Source organism: Perna viridis, chromosome 3, assembly GCF_037379345.1.
Source record: "Perna viridis isolate PV_CMFRI_1.1 ecotype Kerala chromosome 3, ASM3737934v1, whole genome shotgun sequence".
Classification (NCBI taxonomy): Eukaryota; Metazoa; Mollusca; class Bivalvia; order Mytilida; family Mytilidae; genus Perna; species Perna viridis.
Window position 1 is genome coordinate 35,016,538 of NC_142447.1, and position 23,088 is coordinate 35,039,625.

The following is a 23,088-nucleotide window of genomic DNA, read 5'->3' on the forward strand; positions in this document are numbered from 1 at the left end:
AAAGCAGAGGACGCTTACCCTACCGGTGCAACTGGTCCATGCTCTCAGTTTTTAGTGGAGTCCGAGTTGCTCATTTACTTTTGTTACTTTGTATGTATGATTTTAGTTACTTTATGTTCTTTGTTGTGAATGTCTGTTTTCCATGTCTGGTCTTTGTCCCTATTCTGTACAAAAGATTGATCAAATTGAATTGAGCCACTAAGCAAGAAACACACATAAAAAACACGTGTATGATACTTAGGAGGTACATTTTTATCTTGTATAGAACTATGACGTTATGGTGGTAAACACTGCAAGGATCTGCAGCATTATGTGGTGTATAACTACATATTTATGCAAATCATATGTGAATATCAAGCACTGAAATTACGAGTGCAAGAAGTCCCTAACAATATTAGCAACTTAAAAAGACTTTTTTGCAACAAGACTGCAACTACTGAAGTGAAAGATCCATAAAGTATGACGTGGAAAAGTGAAAAAATGCATGCTAAGAAAAAGGCGTTGAAATCATGTCACTAATGCTAAAATGAAGTTCTCAATAATCTGTGATTGTCTATTGACAAAGTCATATTCTGGTGGATTGAAATACAAATTCTATGCATTAATTAAGTTAAAATTCTAATTTGCCTTTACTTTAATTATGTAATAAATCCAACAAAAAGGTGCATGAAGTAAACTATATATGTAAATGCCTCCAATACAAAAGTTTGACTGTAATTAGTAGTGACTATTGATAAATTGAATTATCTAAGCAAACTTACTTGAACAGTGATTTAGTATGGACACATTAAAGGTTTCAATATCTGCAATTGATAATAGAAGTCAGGAAAACTGTGTCTTGTGTACTGACAGATGTCAGAAAGGTAAAGATGTACACAATACAACTATAACATACTTAGCAAAAATTACAATCAATATGTTATGTCATCACTTGTAAGTAAAAAATGCATGCAAGAAACATTTCATTTCTTTATGTCTTAAAGAAACTCCAATTGTGGTATAAGTTCATTATCAAGAATTTTACACTGGTCTGTAATCTGCCCTACTATGGCCATAAATGCATAGTTTAAATGTTTCTGCAAAGCTATATTGAAATGTCAGAATGGCAATCTTGATGTTTAGGTGGTTGCATTGATAACAATAAATTCAATTTTGTTTTAATTGATGCATACATTGTTCTCTGTAATTTATATTTGTAACTGCTAAACATCTCATCTGCAACATTGGTAGAGATTTTGTTCTAATAGTTGAAATTCCTGTTTCCACTGTTTTAACTGGAAAATCTGAAAAAAAAAATATACAAATTAGGAAAAATTTCAGACAGATAGTATCACATTTCCATACTGTTTTTAATGAAATGAAATCAAACAATACCTTTGAAAATCAAAGAAACAATTTTAAAAGCACCACATTTTCTGTAACAATTGGTTCTCTGTACAAGAAAAGTCATCCAGTATAACATTGACAGCACATTCAATGGTGTTCAAGGATATGAGCCGATCCAGACAATAACCCGATGAACTTTCTTAGCTAGATGAATGAACAATTGATTAAATCTTCTATCAGACAATTCAATAGGTATTGTTTAAAAAAGTTTAAATCTCCTTCCCAATTGTCAAGTCAGCTACCCAAGTAGTTAAATCAAATGACTGTCATTTAATCAAGAGAAGACCCCTGAAAATCATCATTATATGTACTATATATATAATTGTATACCTTCCGGTGACATGTCCTTCAGTAAATCACATGGATGTTTCCACACCTCTTTTCCATCACAGGTCATTTGTTTACATTGCAGGGACCACTTCAAAGGTTGTTTAATCTCAGAGTTATCACATAAAATGTATACAAATTTCTCTAATGTAGAACCACTTTCTGGGAAAGTCTGGAAACATAAATTCAATTTTAAAAATCTATAAAAAATATGTCTTTTTTCCTCTTCATTTGAGTAAAATATGAAGATCTATACCAGAATTACCATGGGCAGTTCTTGTCCAGAACAGCTCTGGGTGATTATAGCTACAACAGTCTTTTAAAACAAAAACTTATATGAGCCATTCTGGTCCACAACAGCACCTAATCAGGGAGATACAACAAATCTTGGATTTCAAAAACTTATATGGGCAATTCTTGTCCAGAACAGCACTTAACCAGGGTGATTTCAGCTAATGCTACAACAATCTTGCTTTCAAAAACTTATTACCATTGATCCTGGACAATTCGAACCCTGACAGGTTCTAGATTAAGTTAATTACAAAATTTATCACAGAACACTTCAGCAAATACAGAACACCTCAACCAATACAGAACACTTCAGCCAATATAGAACACCTAAGCCAATATAGAACACTTCAGCCAAAATAGTCAGTTTAAATCAATAGTACTGTAAATAGATTAATTTTCATGGTTGCTGATTTTAGTGGATTCTGTAGAGTGCGCATATACACAGGTATCAATTTTGCAGTTTCAAAGAATGATAGGCATTTCAAAGCAAGGGAAGTCTGAAGCAAAGGTATCAGGTTCCTTTTCAACAAATTAAGACTTCCTGCCATATATCATTTTGTCAAGTTTGTTATGGATTTTTTCAACAGACAGCAAATTCATAAAATTGTTGGAAGAACATTTCCAGGTTTGGCATAGATTGCAGGGTTTCATCAAGATCCTTTCAACAAAAAATATCTTTTTTGAAAAATAACAAAGATGTCTTTTAAATGTTTTGTCTAGCCTGCATTTTTTCCTATTTCTGAAGCTTCAATGGATGTCAGTATGATTAATTTTTAGACGAATTTCTACACATTTAAGAGCAAGCTTTGTTCGCTTATTAAAAATCCAATTCATGGGTACTACTTTTCCCACTTATCTGCCTACCATGTTTGGCTACATGGTAAATATCAAAACTAGCATGTACTCAGACAAGGTGGAAAATGAAAAGACAAGTATAAAATACTACTTTACTTTCAATTTATATTTGTTGATTTAGATTGGTTTTATTTTGTCAGTAAAAACCCAGATAATGATTAATCAAAACAACGCTCAAGATTACAGAAAAGATCTAATACATGTACTTGCAAATAACAGAATTATTTCACTGTAACTCATAAGTACCTGCTGGAGAAAAACTTCCCCATGACCTCTGATAGTCTGGATCAAAGCCTCCCATTGGTCATCTGATAATATCAGTATCTGCCGAACCATCTCATCAGCACAGGTTACCATAGCAACACTTGTACCATCGTCTATAATCACACTAAAATACAATTTTTACAATTTTGAAAGTTGCCTGAAATTAGACCATATGTTGATATAAATAAATAAGTTCTCAAATGGAAACAATTCTGAAAACTCCCTTTCCCATAGAACCATTTTTTAAATTTGATAATTTGCACATACTTTCAGTATTATTAATTGTTTTGCCATCTACAGTTACAGCAAGTTTATTTGTTAAATTATAACTCTAATATTTTTAGTTTGAAATGGTTGAATCCATTATAATCACACAATTGAAGCATACATAGTGAAACTTTACTAGCAACTTTAAAGTCAAAATAGAATTCAGCATTACAATCAATCTTGTACACGCTTAACATAGCTACCTAAGTCTAGCAACAAATCTATCAACATGGGAGCCACACTGAGTATTAGTGCAACACCCAATAACTTCTGTGCCACAAGTCTGACAAACACATTTCAGGGAAATTTTGGTGACTTTCTGAATTGATCCAAAACAGAAGAACTGATTAACAGAACTGTGTAACCATACATCACACAGATAGCATTTTGGTAACTCAGTAGAAGGCAGCAACTCAGCCTGGTCTGGTAACTGTTCATTAGAGTTTCTGTAAAAAGAATTGATCCAGTCATTAAAAGTTAAAGGAAACTAACGTAACAGTTCAGCTTCTAAAATTACATGTATGTGCTTCATGTTAAAATTCTATGAATTTGGGATCAGTAAAATGTAGAATTTCTCAAAATTGAACATGCTAGCTTAATGGATCAGGAGAGTAACCTCTTATAATAGGAATTCAAACATTGAGACAATATCTCAGCACAACCAAACAGGACTGTACTGTTAAATCTATAATTTATATTTTTTAATTTATGCATGGAATAAAGTGAGTTTAAATGAGTAAAATGCATGCAAAAACAATTTGAATCAGATATCTAGTCTTCCAAGTAAAGAAATAGGTTCATAAATATATGAACAAAAATATGGCAATAAAGGCTGAAAAAAACCCTTGGTCTTGCCTGTGAACTGTTTTCAGAACTGAAAGATGGACAATTTGTAAAAAACTAAATGATAAAGTAATATGAAACAAGTTTTAGGTAACAAAGAGTTTGTTTTTGTACTATAATCTTAACATATAAAACTAATGTGTTTTAAAGCTCAACCCTCCTTGTTGATTGGAAAAATTAGAAATGTCAACTGTAGTTCAAACACTGCATTTTTATCCTGTTTAAAATGAAAAAAAAAATGTCTAATTAACTTTTGATCATGATAACTCCAATGAGTGTGAAATGTAACATGACCATGAACAATCAATAATTTAAAGCATCATAACTCAGAGGTTCATTCCAAGCAACATTAAAGCATCATAACTCAGGGATTCATTCCATGCAACATTTGATTCACTTGAGTATGGATGATATACATTTTCTTAATTGAAAATGACAATGCGCATGCACAAAACTTTTAAAAAAAGATTTAAAATATAAGGTGATTGCATATCTTACAATATCTCATTTTATCACTTTTTTGCCAGGCAATATACAATGAATCTCTATCAGATGATATATATGTGTTGGGGTACCACCAACACATTAAAATTAAGATGCAATACATGTGTCATGTAAGAAAACTTCAAATTACCCTTACCAACACATTATAGGAAATGAAACAACTGCATTCTACCCCTTCCCCTGAGACATTTTTATCTGGAATAGCCTTAATTCAACATATCAGTCAAATCAATATAATGCCAAAAATTCAGTTTTTTTTAATGGAAACTGGACCACTAATTACTGATATTTCTTTTTCTTATGAGCAATTCAAACCAAAACTACTCTGACCTCTTCTTCCCACATACAAAATCCTGATACAAAATTTTTCTGGATTTTTTTTTCAATTTCATAAAAAAATTAGATTATTTATAATCATTCACACAGTAAGATTAATTAAAATAGCCCAAAATCAATCAAATATTTTGTTATTTCATATTACTTTACATATCTTACTTATATCCTCATTTCAGAATTTTATATGTTAATGAACTATACCTGAATGGAGCATGGTAAGTTGACCAACTATGATGGACAATTCTCAAGCTTGACACAGTGCTGTAGTTACAATAGACTATCCCTTTCCTTGATACTTTTCTCTCCAGTCGCTCAATACAAATTACTGCACCTGGTAACATTGCCAAGGGGTATACTAAATTCTCAAGTTTAAGGTAAACTGATATTTCTTTACCAGACAGTTGACATTTCAGTTGTAACTGGATCTGCCAATGACCTAGCGTATCTACTATATAACCTGAAATACATTATAATGGGATATACAGAATAGCTAGTTTACAGAATACACTGCACTTGATTCATTGATTGATTGGAAGATATTTCATTCATTTCAGGACAAGAACAAACGCTCACTGAATTTGATCACAAGAAAAGAAGACAAAAAAAAACTTAGTTTGTACCATTGAACACAATTCAGGGAAAAGTTACAGAAACTAAAAAGACTGAAACTTAAGACAAGTTCACATACAATATATAATACAAAATAATTAACCCTTATATCACCAATCAGATCACTTGAAATGGAAGATTGGAGGAAAAACTCAGGATTTGAGGAAATTCTCAACTTGAGATTTTTTTTTATGGAACCCAGGCCTGAACATCTGGTTTGCAATAAGGAAGCCATAACATACATGTACTTGGATATAAAGTTAAAGTATTAATTCTTTATTGTCAAACTCAAATTGATTGTACAATGTATTATACCCACAAGTATAGTTCCATGATTAACCAAGTTATGTAAGAGTAACCAAGGGAACCAAGGTTATAGAGGTAATCAAAAGAATGTAATGCAGGGACAAAGACCAGACATGGAAAACATACATACACAACAATGAACATAAAGTAACTAAAATCATACATACAAAGTAACAAAAGCAAATGAGCAACTCATACTCCACTAAAAGCTGGGAGCATGGACCAGGTGCACTGGTAGGGTAAGGGTAGGTATATAACAGAAATACAAATACCAAGGATACCTTCGGAGTTGTAGTTAAACCTTTGTCTCAATATCCCTCTTTCATCTGGTGGCTGATGAACTCTCCTTACAATTCTACCCATAACACTTACATAATCTTTATCAAACCTAAGTATACAAAATAATACATGCATGGTCAATTATATCAAATGGAAGTAAAATTTCAAGTTAAACCCCTTGCTTTTATTCAGTTCATAAATAACAAAACTTTACACAGTACTAATATGATTTTAGGCTATGCCTATCATGGACAGAGCTCCATGATGTATTTTAGACATAACGCCTCGGCACTTGCAAAATCGTCTGCTTCAGTGTCGACTAATTTCTCCACTTCCGTCAGAATATTTTTTAGCCATTCATAGTTATGGTCTCACAATCTACATATATAGGACGCTGCTGACACTCCATCCATATTATTATGTGCATTTTTAATAGTAATATCATCTGAAATTCCAGTGATAAAAAATTTAGAGCATTAAAATTGAAAAAGAACTTGGAAGACAGATTTGTACAATAGTCGAATGTTTAAGGAATGACTGTTATAATTGTTGGACTGTGAAGAAACAACCTAAATCATGAGACACATACTAAATAAACTGCAAAGCAAGTTACCAGTATATTTAAATGTGCAATACCTGCATTGAGTATATTTCAAACAGACAAAAAAATAAGTTATTCCTTACAATTTATTATCACTATCAAAATTTACCAAGTGGATCATCATTTTGGTCTATAGGACAATTAAAAAAAAATTAAATCAGAAAGTGTGTTACTTCTGAAATTAAATCATTTGATTATATTCCAGTGCACATAAAGTGGTTGACATTTCTTCAGTTGACATCTTCATGATGAAACGTAAGTTTTATTAGTGTCAATATCATACGGTATTTTTATTTTATTAAAATTCAAATCTTGTACATCTTACTTTTCACATAGAATATCTTCTACTTTGTCAAGGAAAGTATTAGAATCTTCCTGTTTAATACTGGCCTGAAAACGTACAGAATGTATAAACAAAAATTCAATAAAAATATAATGAGAATGGATATGGTGGATATGTCAAAGAGACAACAATCCCACTGGGATGAAAAATGTCAGCTCAAGGTCAACCATGGATCTTCAATGAATGACAAGAAAACCCTGACACCACAGGGCATGCTGCAGCTGGCCCCAAAACAACATTACTGGTATACAAATAACAGCAAAACATTCAGTGTTTTTTTTTTAAACAAAAAATACAAACAAGTTAACACTCAACATATATAGCTTTGGTTACGTGATGTCCATTGTATACATTTTTGGAAGTTTACATCAATTTTGCACAAATAATTACAATAAATGAAAATTCTAGCAAAAAAACGTTTCTCATACGTAACAGCTAACCAGCAGTGTATTGATTTTTAACACTACCAACATAGGTTTCAACACTTAAATGCCTGACATACCTGATTATGAAAATATCTGTACAAAGTTGCATCATCAGGTAACACATGGCACATAAAGTCGCCAGCTTTCTTGGCCGATTGTTTAAGTTGCCATGGAAACTTGCCCTTGCCCATTTCCATAAGTTTAAGTTTGTTAAATCTATATAATGTTCTATTCTGAATTGTTTGGTAATGCTGAACATGTTTGCCACAAAACAATACAAGCTGACAGCTTTTACATTTATGATTTACAATGCTTTTCTGTCCGGTTTCTTTAAGACTGGTAGTGTCTTCTGCTTCTGGTAAATGACAATGCTTACAAACATGACAGATAAAAGAAAATCCCATCATTTCTTTTGAATTGTTAGATAAAATAAGAGATTCTTTATGATTTATAAATACCATTAACTCACTATCAAGATCTTTAAATTTGTCGTCAGTTTTTCTCTGATTTGATTTTAAAGAGTGGAGTAACCCTTCACATTGCTGACTGTCTTTATAAATGAAAATAACATCAGTCATATCAATGACAATGTATTTTTTCAACACATCACATGATTTATATTTCTCTATGTCCCCAATGCTTGTCATGTCAGAGAATCCACCTATTAGAAATCGTTCAATAACAATATGATATTTTGTTATAGCAACTAAACAACCATCATGATAAGAATGAAGGAAGGGACATGTGAATTTTGACTTATGTACTTGGTAACATTGGCAACATCTAACATCACATTTATGATTAGGTTCATCATGTTTTTCAGTTTCCATAGCAACACAGTCAATAGATCCAGTACCATCCCTAAGATGAAACTGCCCAGACTTATAACTGATGTGTAGTTCTCCAAAGACAAGCTGAAAAGAACTTTATGCTTCTAGTAAAAAATGTACTTTATAAATTAAGAAATAGTTTTGGCATGAATTAAGTTTACCCTTTTCAAATGGATGCTGTAGTGTTTAACAAAAGTTCAAACGTTCAAGATAAAGTTAATTACTGGATTTAGTACTCTCTGCAAAACCATTGCAAAGCGTAATGACATTAATGGCTATATGTCTTAAGTCTGTCTGACCACTGTTATGTACACCTGTTATAAAGTCTTAGATTAGTTGATATTAAACCATGTAACTGAATAGATGTTTCTATCAATATAGCAATGCTCCAATCGTGAATGCTATAGATGTACAAAGGCAAAGCTAGTACATGCACTTGTACACTAAAAATTCATTTATAAAATCAATACCAATGATGACTTTTCGAATACAGTACATTTTCTGTGAGATTACAGGTTTTCTGTTATGTACTACAACAAGACAAAGAAATAAAGAATGGATTCCAATGATAATTACTGGTTTCTTGAACAGATATGCTTGTCAACTTTTCTTTGTTCACAGGATTAATGTACTAAGGGTTTTATACTATCATGCTATATGTTAAAACTTAATCTTTTATGGATAAAATCAATGCTTTTCTGGTTTTTACGATTGACTTTTTCTCCAAAAGCAAACTTTGGTACATGGTACAACAAAAATTTAGCATACCACGCATAGCATATACCTACCTGTTCAGAACATTCCTCTACAACAAAGTTCCAGTACAGATCTGAGTTCCAGTCTCTGTTCCCATCATGCTTTCCCTTCGCTATGCTATTCAGTTTTGCATTAGCTTCCATAATATTTATTTCATTAACAGCAGGGAGAAATAATTCAGAAATATTCTAAAAAGGAAATAAATGCACAATATATAGGTACATATGACAAATCACATGTATTATACTAACTAGTATTATGTTATGAAATTTTTAATCACATTAATTGATCTATCTATTCAAAAATCAACTATGTTTGTCAACTGTATCATTCACAAACATACTATATAAATATGTCTATTTCAGGAGAATCTATCAGCCTCTTGTTGGGCAATTTGAACTTTCAATATAAATCTAGTCAAGCTTCTGTGCCATTAAATTAGCTCTTTAAGTAGAATTTTGTTTTTAACTTCTACCAATATGGCCTACTTCATCACCAATGGACCCATATGTAATCTTTTGAATTCAATTAATTTTGAAAAAGAATGTTGGTCTGTCTTAAAATTATTCTCCTTTAAAATTTCAGTTGTATTATAAAAACATTAACATTGCACTGAATAGACGAAATTATCAATATATGAATTTGGCTGAAAACAGTAAAAACACTTCGCACAGCCTCACATATTCCTGTGATTCTAAGCCTCATCAATGTATGGAATAAGGTCAGTGCACTGCTTTTTTCTATGAACAGTTTAATCTGTCTACACCAAAACCTGAGTAATCAGAAAAACCAACCTAAATCTTTGTAAGTCCAATTATATCAATGTAAATGTAAACCGAAGTAAACCAAACATATGTCAAAACTGTGCAAATTTAGCAGTCCAAAATGGGTCGAGTTTTAACAGGTTTCACGGTATTAAGACGGTAGACCTAAGGTAAGGGACACAACTCTGACAAATCATTGGAACATTTGTATTCACATTTTACATCAATCTCATGTAAGCATCAAAGTAACTTGGATTGATTTCATTCTGTTTCAAATGAAAGCTTGATAGGCTTCGCTGAAATTGAATATGATACAAACATATCACTTATTTCAAGAGTTATGTTACTTACCCTAGGTCTAACTCCTTAAACTAAAATCATTCAAAGAGCATAAGTGCACATCAAATACTAGTTCAATTGTTCCATCAACATTAATGAATTCCAGGTGATAGCAAGGTTAAAATTGGTGCTTAATGTAATCCTACTGCACTTACAGTGTCTTTTAGAAAACAACTTCCATCTGACAAGAGTACTTCCTGTAGATAATTTCTGGGAACCTGTATAGTGTCTTTTGTGGAGAACGTTAAGATAATGGACACAACATTTTCTAACCTATAAAAGAAATAATGTACCAGTAACCTTCTAATTTTGTGTTTCACATTTTTGCATACTAATATACATGTAACTGTTGATTATTGGGATGTATTTATTATTGCAAAAAAATGAAACAGAATTAAATGTGCAATAAATACTGATAAAACTCACATTGCAAGAAATGTTAACATCACTGATGCAAGATTTTTTTTCAAACTGACAAAATTAACATTACATTTTCTACTAAACTTATGAAATCACAATAACTAATCTGAATTTACAGCATGTGATTTTTTGTTTGTCTCTAATTTATTCTCCAGTATTCTCTGTGTGATATATTACTGTGGAAGTACTTTAATTCATGAATACCAATTTTCGTGGATAAGGGAAGAAAAACAAGTTCATGGATTCATGGATTCTTGAATTCATGGATTTGATGTTTTGAGTATTCACATCAAAGGAAATCTCCTTTTCATTGGGAACCAAATTTTGTGGTTTGGCTTTCCACGAAAACTACAAAAATTGGTACCCCACGAAAAATAGAACTTTCACAGTATTGCATTTATATCAATAAATCTGGATTTGTCTTTAATAAAAGAAGTTCCATAAAACCAATTATGTACTGATTAATGAAGTAAGTCATTTCAATCAAGTAATAATAAAATTGTCAAAGTCAATCTGTTCATATAAAAGTTATCAGTTGAGACTTAAGAATGCATCTGTGTTCACAATATAAAGCTTTAACTCTTCCTCATATCTGATTGACAGTAAACTTTCATCAGTAATTCTATGTATTGAGGACTTCACAAAAATAATTACATTTTTCCTTTCAATGTCTTAAATTTCCTTTTTATCTGTATCATCATGTCTACTATTAAGACCATATTGTGTAAACTAAACTGTTGTCTCCATAAAACTGACTGTAGACATTTTGGTATTCCATACACCTGAAAAATTGATTCAAAAATACATTGATGGACTATGTCTTCAAATGCCATATCTATTTTGCTGGCATTTAAGGAACAAGCAACATATAATGAGAAGGCACCAATTAATGCCAGTAAAGGGTATAATTAGGCTTTCAATATTACAAAATCCAAATTCTGTGATTTCCTTTCATATTTTAGGTCATTTTACAGTCAGAATTTTGATCAGCTGGTTCAGATACACCAAATCTTGCATGTATTCCATATGTGCTAGCTTCATTGGCAAATCAAATGTTGGCATTCAAGGAATTAACAGCATTATAATTAAAACCTCAAGATCCTTGTCAAGGATTCACTTCATTAAAAAAAAACTTAAGATGAAAGCTTCAGCACTTCTATTAAAGCTGAAATAACATATAGAGGTTTTTTCACTGTCAATAAATTTTAGATTGTATAATAGATTTTATATCATTGTCATTTCAACTAATAAAATGTTCTAAATGTCGGGTACTGCGATATAATAGAAAATTCTCAGTACACATTACCTTTTCTTTTGTCCTACTCTTTAAAGATTCTATCACCTTGATACAACTACACATACAGCAAACAAATCTTATTCTAGGATCCTACGAAAGTATACAAAAAGTTGTCATCATTAGAAATGAAATTGCATAAGAAAGTACTGGCAATATTGCAAGTTCAAAACATTCACTTGTAACAAAAGATTCTTGAGCACTATGAAAAGTGCACAAACACTCTGACAAGCACACTGACAGAAACAAGAAAAGTAATATGACCCTCGTAAATAGGTTAGAGATTTAATAATATATATTCTCTAAACTTTAAACATAAGTTACCAGCAAAAAAATAAATAAACCAAACCTCCTCCAATTTCTGCATATGTGCATTATGTATTTTAATTCTGGTTCCAATTTCTAGTCTACTGTATTTGACAGGTACAAATGTTGTATACAGTCTACAATACAAGTCATTTTATTGCTGTTTAATGGAAAACATTCCAGTCCCAGTGTATTATGAAGAAGCTTTTAATGTTAATAATAAACATCCATAAGTCCCTAATTTTTGCATGTCTATAAAAGTCTCATAAGTTTGAAAGGGAAAAAAGCATATAAAAGCATATGGCTCTTGTAAAGCTAATACAATGATTAATTATGAACTAAACAAAACATCTAAAATAAATAAAAAAAAACAATGAGTACCCTATACTATGCAGATGAACACAATGAGTTAAATTGATAATGTTTCTATTAAAGAAATGCTACATCTCTCATACTTTACTTATACACCTAAATTTACTTAATGGAATTGCTGTTGTTTTTCTAAGTTACATTATTACATGTTTACTGCATAATTATCCTACCTGATTTTATTGTCCAGTTCATAAACACCAAGATCATGATAATAGTCACAGGTGATAACTCCCTGGTAAGTGATATGTTTGTCATCGTATGGGGAACTTGTATCAGGTACATCTCTAAGTTCAGTACGAACTAGTTTAGGTATTCCACATTCACTTAACCAATCCTAAAAACAATAAATGTGAAATTCTATAGTAGATATTCTATATCAGTGTCATTGAAGAAATAATAGATTGAAAGAATACTATTTTTTCTTTATTTTTTCATCTTAATACAAGTACAGCGTATACAGTAGTGTATGAAATCTCTACTGGCCAGCTTGCCAAAGGAAAGTAAAAGTGACTAGAACATCCCACTAAACAGGGTCATCATGCTATAACCCCACTAAACAATTTCTGTCAAGGTCATCATGCTATAAAAGCAATATACCAAATTTTTAAGCAGTTCTTCTAATAGAAGCAGATAAGTGTAAAAGATGGACAGACAATGTATTCGCAATGAATGGGAGTATAATGCACTGATATACAAATAGCCATTATGACTACCATCCCACACCAAAACACTTACATCTAGGGTATAAATATATCTTGAAAATCAGCAAATCTAAGATGAACAAATTGTGTATTTCTTAAAAAAAAACAACTTCAGAAAGTGAATCAAAGTACATATTCATTGACAGTGCATCAATGATAAGTAAATAAATAAAAAGCAATACCTCAAAACCAATGATCAGCTCATTTTCTTCGGTTGGAAGATAAGTCTTGCTACTTTTGGTTGGTACAAACAACTTGATAGGATGTCCGGCACCCTGTAAATAATCCATGAGACAATAAAAGTATTTATTCAGTTTTAACACATAGACTTCAGGCATATGCAATGTGGAAAAAGCTCAAAATTAATCATGCAAATATCTATACCTCTGGTTAAACTTATGTCTTAAACCAAACCATAAAAAATCTAAAAAACTGTCTAAATCAGACACATTTTATAGCCCCTGATATCAGTTTAAATGTGTTGCCAATCATGGTAAACTAGACCTGTCCAGCCTGAACCGATTTTAAAGTCAAAATGGAGTTCAGCTTTGGCAGGTTTCAATGTGTATTTTTAATTCAAAATGAAATGACTTCATCGATTGATATTAACATGTATGTTGTAATAAATGATGGTAAAACACCTTCTCATAACAGGCAAGTATTTCAAGCCTTGGTTTGTCCTCCCACAGTTGTCAAGATTTGTTAGAGTAAGGATCTTCATTTCATGTTGGAAATTAAACGAAACTTCTTATGATTTATGAAAGTTTTCTTGAAACCCAAACAATTATTTAGTTTGAACCTACAGTGGAGTCATATCAGGTAATAGACAAACCTTCTCAAGAGTTGTTGGTTTCAATTCGGTAAATACATATTCTTTCCCAGGAGTTAACAATTCCTGCCATCCCAGAAATATTTTTTTCTGCAAAATACATACAGGTTCTGTATAAAATTAATACAGAAATCATGAGTTAACTTTATTGTTACAGACAACACAAAAAAAAAAAAAAAAATTTGATATTATTACCTGATAACATATTAAACAGGTGCTTGGCAGAGCTATGTGGCGTAATAATACATCACTAAGATAGGCAGTAGTTACAATGATATATATCATTCCAAAGATTTACACATTTTCTAAGAAATCGGTTTTGTTCTCTGAACTTCAATATCTTCAGGTATTGTTGTTTCAAGGAAGTCAACTCATTAACTCATTTCCTTTTCATAATTGAAAATCAAAAGAATTGAATTACCTTTATTAACAGTTTTACACCCTGTTCTAAAATGATACAAAACACATCATCATGCTTTACACTGAAAAATACAAAAATACATGATTCAAGTAGTTACAGATACTAGTCATTTAAACAAGAATGTGAATTGGCTAAAGAAGGGAGCATATAGCATGTATACTGCACCATTGGCATTGATTAGGAAAGGAATTTATTTTGCAGATATCCATGCAGTTATAATGATATAGTCCATTAACTTTTCCTTTTAATTTTGTAACCAGTGGTCAATACACCAATAAAATTAAACCTCAGTCTAAGTGGATTAGAAATAATGTCCAAGAGGAGTTTCCAAACTCAAAACTTGCAAATGAAAGGAAAATTCACATGCTGAAAACAAATTGAACCAAATATTCTGGTTAACTTCAGCAAAAATTAATACATAAAATGATGTTTCTTTTACTATAATAATGGTCATGAGTCTAGTGATTATTCAACATGTAAAGGACCAAATATATAACAAATCTTATCATTACACAGTAACAAACATTCGCTTATTTATTTCAACAGAAAGTCTTAGAATGTATCCTTGTATTTGCCAGAACCTATAATCATTTTCCGAAAAGGGTAGATGCCTTCTGAAATTGTATATATACAAAATGGGGAATCATATGACAATCAATTCATAATGCAGGTTTTTTATTGTTGAAACACCAAAATGGTTATGAATATAATATAGATGAGATTAATGTTGATTAACAGTAATTTTAGAGTTAAATGACTGAGTCAAAAATTAATCAAGAAGCAAGTTGAATAATGCACAACTTCAGATTGATGGTTAAATATCTTTCCCTCACAAGCTTGTGCAAAACAACATGAAGTTAAGGTATCTATGTATACCCCCATTTATACAGGAAGTTGATACGAGAGAGCAAACAAAACGGATTACAACATATGCCCTCTCTATTTGAAGTCACAAACCAAATTTAAAATCAATCCATCCACTGGGAGCTGAGATTTTTGTTATGTAATATTTTCTGTATCACATAGTGAAAAATCTGGACAGATAGACAAAATGAGGGTATAATATTAGTTCAGGAAAATTTCACCAATGTAAATGCAAAACCCCAATTTTACTATCCACATTACTTTTGAGTATCTTATTAACAATCCATAAATGTTCATTATTTCTGCTTCAACACTCCAGGTGGGAGGAGAAAACATATTTGGCATTCTTAGTCTTAATGTTTAGATTTCTTTCATCTTATCTGTACTTGAACTTTAGAATTGTATTGAACATTTACTTGTTCAGTTCAATAAGTATGGAAAGGGCTACATATGATTGAATTGTCACATGCAGAATCTGACAATAAACAACACCATTTAATTTATGGTATCTAAATAAGTAAAGAATTCTTACCTAAACACTTCTGTAACTACATAAACCTTTCCTAAAACATGAACTTTATCAACTTTTAGCTTGTCCCTGAAATTTTTTTTTTAGAATTAAAGGGGGGATTAAAAAAAAATTGTACTGTTCATCAATATCAATAGCTTGATCTTTTTTTCTTTAATCAAACAATAAATGACAGCCTTGAATTCACTTTCTAAATAAATCTAATTAAAATTAGACCTATCATTTGTTCTTTTCAGTCACTTCATGTAGGCAGTTACTGAATAGAAAAACTGAAATGTCTAATTTTAATTAGATTCCTTTCTAAATATATGTATACATTTTTTCCCATTTACTTTAACATATTTTCCCTAAAATTTAAAGTAACATGTGCAAAAAGAAAATTTATAAAATAAATAATTTAATGAATAGAATGAAGTTCATCATACTGATAGTGAACTTAGCAATACATTGTGTATCATTAGAAGTAACTGTAAATTATTCTCTCTATGATTTATATTACATGTAATAAAGTTTTTATCTGACCTCCCACATTAAATTTACCATGTAGATACCCCTACACTGAAATAAAGATACTTTATGCGAAATGAACATACACAAAAATTAATATGTTTTGTTTGACATCTACTAGCATAGATGATTTTTAGCTCACCAACATTTATTTTCACAAGACAGAATTTTCTGTAAAAATAAGTAAACAATATTCACTTGTTTTCAAGCACAGCCTTTCCTGATAATGTTGTAAGTAGCTTGATTATTTTTGTATTATCCTCATGCATCCTCTAAAGTTGATGGTGCTTAGGCAGCTTCTGAAAAAAAAATATCATGTGAAAGGACAATATACAAAAAGAGCCATATTTGGCCCCCTGCTTTACGAAAAAAATAAGTTTGAAGTAAATACAAAAATATGATATGCTCTGTTATGATTAAATTTGTTAAATATGCTTCAAAATTTTCATGATTTCATCAATTTTCAATTCTATGAAAGCATTAAATCTGCCAAAAACAACTAAATAAATAAAAATGGAAAATTTCAATGCTGATTTTGTTATTTCCAAAGCACTCCACCAATGTGACCCAGGGATATCTTAACTGATTTTGACTTGTATCAAAATGGCAATTAGAAATCACTGACAACAATTTTGGGTCAAGTTGGCAGAGGCACTCAATAATTGCAAAAATGTTAAAAAAGTGCCCAATTTCAACACATTTGATAGAAAATTCGTAGATTTGCCAAATTTGGGTCAAAATATTTCCAATCACTGGAAGTATACTTATAAATGTACATGTAGTTGAATGTGCTAAATCATTTAACAATCTAAACAACCAGAAAAAACTTCTCCATTTACATCAAATTTCTAATTCAGTCATGCAGGGGGGCCAAATATGGGATCTAGTCTTTTGTTTAGTAAAAAAAAATACATGTATTATCATATTGTATAATTCAGAATATTTTATGATCCCTCCCCCATATCAATTCTTAAAATCTCCATAGATTGAATTACATTGTATAAAAGTGTCATGAACCATTCACAGCATCACAATCCTGCTGAAGAACCATTCACAGTACCAAAATCGTGCTGAAGATTAACAAAGTTAGAGAAGACCAATTGAAAATTTATTCCATTACAAAATTACCGATTTTCAAAATTTAATTCCAATCTGACACTGAACACTCTCACCTTTCTCTGTTCTTTTCTTTTCTTTTCTTTTCTTTTTTTCTATCATATTTGTGTTGTTTAATTACACAGAACAGTAATGTTTAAAAAGTGCACAGTATGATGCATTAGACTAAACATTTCAATAAACAATTTTCTGTGGAAATGGAAGACATATCAATACAAAATAACATACAACTGAGACATCATTCTATTATCCATCCAGATTTTTAAACATACATGTAAACCTGTTTCTGAAAAGTTTTGTCTTTCCGTAGATAGACATTTTTTAGTACTTCAAGCTTAAAGTGTAAGTTCATGATTTTTACAAGTAGGGTTAAATCGATTCAGATAGTCGAAAAAAGTAACTGTGCCAAGTATTACATTGCAAAGAAAAGGCATAACAGAGATATTGGCTTTTTTCTATCGTATAGAGTCTGTTTTGTCCACCATTTTATGTTTATGACATCACAAGCACTGAGGCTGGGGAAGATAACTCCTGTAAAAAACCCGCCAATACTATATACGTCTTAAGACAAAATAATTAGGGCAATTAGCATAAATCAAGACAAATTTTCACGACTTTTAGTTTCATTTTTATCATTTTTTAATTGCACATGAACCAAATTATTTTCAAAATTATAAATTGACCCATTTACGAAAATTTTAACTTAGGGTTTATAATGCCCTTAAAATCTAAAAATTCCTTTTTCTTAAGTGCTTTATAAAAAAGTAATTTTAGATTTAAGACTATAGTTTAAAAAAAATAAAATACATGTTTAATAAAAGAAAAAAAACAATTACACATGTATTGAATAATTTAAAAATCATTACAATAAAAAATCATATTTGAACCATAAAACAGGAAAAAGAATGTGAACATGATAAAGTATAAAAGTTATAGTTAGATCTATATCTATAGTCAACAAAATAAATAAAATAATACATGTAATAATAAATTATTGAATAATTTATTACAATAAAAAAGTTAGCTTTGAACCTTAAAATATGAAAAAAAGGTGACACTGGTAATATACATTTGTAGGTAATATTCTAATGGTATACCTGTGAAGTAGGACTCCTGACTATACAAAGGAAATTGGGGCAATAAACACAGGAGGAAATAGGAAAGGAGGGGGTAATAATTTACACTGCTGTATGACACAAGTGACTGGTAAAAACTACACAAAGGAAAAGGGGGTAATAATTACGTATGACACCCGGAATACGACCAAAGTGCGTGAAAGAATTATGAATTTTGTATTGAAAATATTCTAAATAATTTTATTATCAAAGAAAGAATTGCAAAAGTTTGTCAAAGACGAATCAAATATAAAAAAAAAAAAACAAAAGATTTCCATATCAACCATACCGTTACATTTTAAGAATTCCGGCAGTCTGAATTCATTATTACACTAAAGAATTATATCAGAAGCATATCAAATATTTTGTATAAATTTTCCACATAGTAGACTTTATTCTATTCACATTTTAACCAACCCATTTTCGCAAAACATGAAAAAATGGTACCTTTGTTGATAGCATTGAAATTCAATCAAAACGGTAATGGAGAATGAAAATCCCAATATAAAGGGGGTGTTAGAAGAAAACACAGAATTTTTAACCAGTCAATATGCTGATGATATTTTTCTTATGCTAGATGGAAGTGAAACTTCTTTGAAGGAATCACTTGACTGTTTTGATCATTTTAGTGATGTGTCTGGTTTAAGGATGAACACATCCAAAACTTGTGCTGTTTGGGTGGGAATCATGAGGTATTCAAATTTAAAACTTTGCCCAGATAAAAACTGAATTGGTCTCTTTCAAATTTCTAATTTTTGGGAATTGATTTTTCACTAGATATGGAGAGTATGACAGAACTGAACTATGCAAAGAAAATAAAGGAATTAGCAGGTATATTAAAAAGTTGACAGCATCGAAAACTGACACTATTGGGCAAGATTACTGTTGTAAAGTCCCTTGCACTTCCTAAATTAGTACATCTGTTAACTGTTTTACCCAACCTTAGTGAAAAAAGGGTAAAAGAAATAAACTTGATGTTCTGTAGCTTCATTTGGAATGATAAACCAGATAAAATAAAACATAGCACTCTTATTGGTGATAAAAACCAGGGAGGACTATGAATGATTCATCTGGAGTCATTCACCTTATATTTGAAACTTGGCTAGATAAAGCAATTTCTTTCAAATATGGAGAGTAGTTGGCAGAAAATTCTTTTAAAATTGTTGAAACCCTATGGAGGAGAGCAATTGATTCATCTTAAAAGACATTGTTCCATAAATAAAAAAGATTTTTGGAGGGATGTTTTTGACTGTTTACAAAGAGTAAAGCCTTACACTGATAATAATGTGGAAGATTTACTGTCCTTGGATATATTAAACTTTTGTCTAGTATCAGATGTTATTTTATGCTGCTTGGAAATCAAAGGGTGTTCATCGCTTATATGATGTCTTTGACATGCAGTCAAGGGAATTTCACACTTTTGCCCAAATGCAACAAAATCTAGATATGCCAACTTTTACAATATTATAGTCTACTTGCAAATATTCCTAAAGACATCAAAAACACAATAAAAAACGGTCAATATAACTTAATAGTATTGTATTCACTACAGACATATTTGTAGAGAAATAAATGGAATGTCACAAACCCAAATTTGTGTACAATAATTAATCAATGAGATTGTAAATTTACCTTTACAAAAATTTTGAGATGAGGAAAATGTTTAGATATTGAAATAGTTAATTGGTCTGAATATTTTGTTATTGTGAAAAAAAAACATGTAAAGATTCCTACCTATACAACTTTCAGTATAAATTTTTACATAGAATTATTCCGACAAATTGTTTTTTGTATAAAATAAAACTTAAGGAATCCAAATTATGCACCTTCTGTAAAACTGATGAGGAAACAGTAGAACATTTATTTTATAGTTGTAGAGTGACTCATCAGTTCTGGAAATGCTCTCATAATAAGATTAAGTTATTTTTTGTGAATTGTACTCTTAATAAATATAACAATCTCCTTGGTTATATCAAGGAATCACTTTTGCTAACTTTATTGTTTTTCATTGCAAAAAAAGTATATTTATAAATGTAAATTAAATGAAATTTTACCAAACATTATTGGAGTTCAGTGCAAAATTGGGCAACATAAATCCTTCTAATATCAGATAGCAATTAAAAATGGTAAACTTATGAATCATGAGAGATTTTGGGCCCCTCTCAATATCATTTTTCAGTAATTTTTTACCATATACCAATTGAACATGTAATATTTTATTATTCTTTCATAGATCATATAAAAATGTAAATGGCAAACAATACTATCAAACTATTGAGATTTCAAAAATGATATGTGAATTGAATGTGTGTATGTGTGATACGTTTTTTTTGTTATACTTACTTTGGTTAAATTTATATAGATTGTTATAAAACTAATAGTCAGTGTATATTGTAATCTTTGTTCTTTTTGTTTATATTATTTTTCCTCTACCTTACCCTGAATACCCTTGTCAGGCGGTAATGTACAGGGATATGTAAAATCCTGACTATGATATAAACAAATAAAAAAAAAATATTTTGTGGATTTAATTTTTTTTAAACCTTACGAACTTCAAAACTTACGATGATACAGTAGTACCAGAAAAGTTTTAAATTATGACAGGGAAATTTATGTGTTTACTAACCATTGCTCACACAGTGAAAACTCATCCCTTGGGTCAGGGATGATAAAAAGACTTTTACCAGAGCCATCGAACATGAAACAACCGTCTACCTTGCACCACATATTGTAATCGACTTAATCTGTGTGTATTGGGTCACTTCAATTTATGGCATTGCAGTTATTAGACATATTGACGACAATGCCCACAATCGAATACAACGCCACCTGTGACCAATCACATGACCTTCATAGTAAATGATTCTGGTATTTCAATCCCAATTTTAGGTTTATTGCAAATAATTGAGATGTTAGAGTTGGTTTTTATTGGTCAGTATAGTGTTCCAAACTTACAATTTAAGCTTAAATTATGTAAGAATAAACTGTAATCACAAAGATATTGTTTACCTGTTGCCTGTGTGACAGTGTTACTAATTTTATGGATATTAATATCAATTCAACCATTTGGCACCACCAAAACGATTCCTTAGGTTTACACATATGGAACTGTGACAAAGTGATAATATTGAAGTCAATGAACCGTGATTGTATGGGCATATGCAAAAAATGGACACAGATTAGTGGGTATGGTCTAAAATGTGTAACCCGTACACGTACCAACTTTTCCTTATATCCAAATAATTCATTCTTACAGTATGTTAACAACTAAAAATTGCATGAGATGTGAAAAAGTCTGTTTCAATTCATTTCTCATCAAGAAAATGCTGTATATTTTTCTGATATTTCTTGTTTGATCAGTTTTCTGAAGTCAAAAGGTCTAAAATGTGTAACCGGAAGTTACAGCATCCAACTATTTTTTGATTATTTCTAACTATTCTGTCCAATTTTTACGTTTTTCTACAATTGCTAAGAGGTTAAAACCTCATCTTAAGACTTAAAATAAAGTTTTGGAAGATTTGATATTGTTTTAAAAAAGAAGTGATTGAGTTTGATTTCCGCACCGTACCTAGCGTCAATCCAAGTAGCAGCAAACCATGGATATTATCTTATCCAGGATGATAAACAAAGTTTCATAAACAGAGTCTGATGTGATTTTAATTTATCGTCAATGAAAATTTTGATAACATTATAATGTTCTTATTTCAAATATGCATTAAATTAGCAAAGATAACAAAAATACCTGACTTTTTTGGGTACAGGAATTTTGGGTTACACATTTTAGACCTTTTGAATACAGAAATTCAAATAAAATCAATTTTTTTCGACAAACATTTTACAAATCATCATTTCTAGCCTTACTATCATGTCATTTTGCAAATGTATACCAACTTTCTGCTGGAAATAACGAATAATAATGAAGAAATTGTCAAAATAGTATTTGGGACAGGGAAAAGTTGGTACGAGTTACACATTTTAGACTTTGTGGTAGAGTGATGCTTAGTTATGGCTATGCAACTGCATATAGTCTATTATAGAATAGAATTGAAATCGAATAAGATGTAAGTCAACGTGGTTAATTGAAATCACAGAACTATAATTAAATTACTGGTCTATGTTGATATGTAACGAATACGTATCGCTTAAAGTCCTATCAACAATCCCATACCAGATGAATTCATAGAATTCGATTTTTGTTTACTATTTTAGAATTTCCCGCAAATTTCAATGTCGTTAATTTACAGAGTAAGTATATGACTGCTTTTATTTTGTTTATTTCTAAATCACAA

General features: G+C 30.6%; 1 protein-coding gene across 5 annotated transcripts; it reads right to left on the bottom strand.

The window, feature by feature from the left end:
* Nucleotides 1-2: 2 nt before the first annotated feature.
* On the bottom strand, nt 3-23,022 carry LOC148622015 (CST complex subunit CTC1-like). 5 transcript variants are annotated; one of them, XM_088571474.1, is made up of 20 exons: nt 22,908-23,022; nt 16,767-16,867; nt 16,065-16,130; nt 14,669-14,729; nt 14,251-14,337; nt 13,601-13,693; nt 12,888-13,051; nt 12,389-12,482; nt 12,052-12,132; nt 11,400-11,527; nt 10,481-10,598; nt 9,255-9,410; nt 7,714-8,550; nt 7,194-7,258; nt 6,270-6,376; nt 5,275-5,530; nt 3,594-3,836; nt 3,106-3,247; nt 1,717-1,885; nt 3-1,283 (listed from the first exon to the last, which is right to left on the bottom strand). In XM_088571474.1, exons 2-20 carry the CDS (start codon nt 16,835-16,837, stop codon nt 1,147-1,149), a joined length of 3,075 nt encoding a protein of 1,024 aa, XP_088427600.1. In that variant the 5' UTR covers nt 16,838-16,867; nt 22,908-23,022; the 3' UTR covers nt 3-1,146. The 5 variants fall into 5 exon arrangements, with proteins under 5 accessions (XP_088427600.1, XP_088427601.1, XP_088427602.1 ...); XM_088571475.1 differs by having other exon boundaries at nt 22,968-23,018; XM_088571476.1 differs by lacking the exon at nt 22,908-23,022 and adding an exon at nt 17,741-18,495.
* Nucleotides 23,023-23,088: the final 66 nt, after the last annotated feature.

Bases quoted from the DNA above. Each gene is read 5' to 3' on its own strand.
- LOC148622015 (XM_088571474.1), bottom strand. From the start codon at position 16,837: ATGCATGAGGATAATACAAAAATAATCAAGCTACTTACAACATTATCA. The intron at 13,052-13,600 runs GTATTGCTTTTT...TATTGTTTTTAG, and splicing joins AGCTGATCATTGGTTTTGAG to GATTGGTTAAGTGAATGTGG. The intron at 6,377-7,193 runs GTAAGATGTACA...TTGTATACTTAG, and splicing joins GAAGATATTCTATGTGAAAA to GTTTGATAAAGATTATGTAA.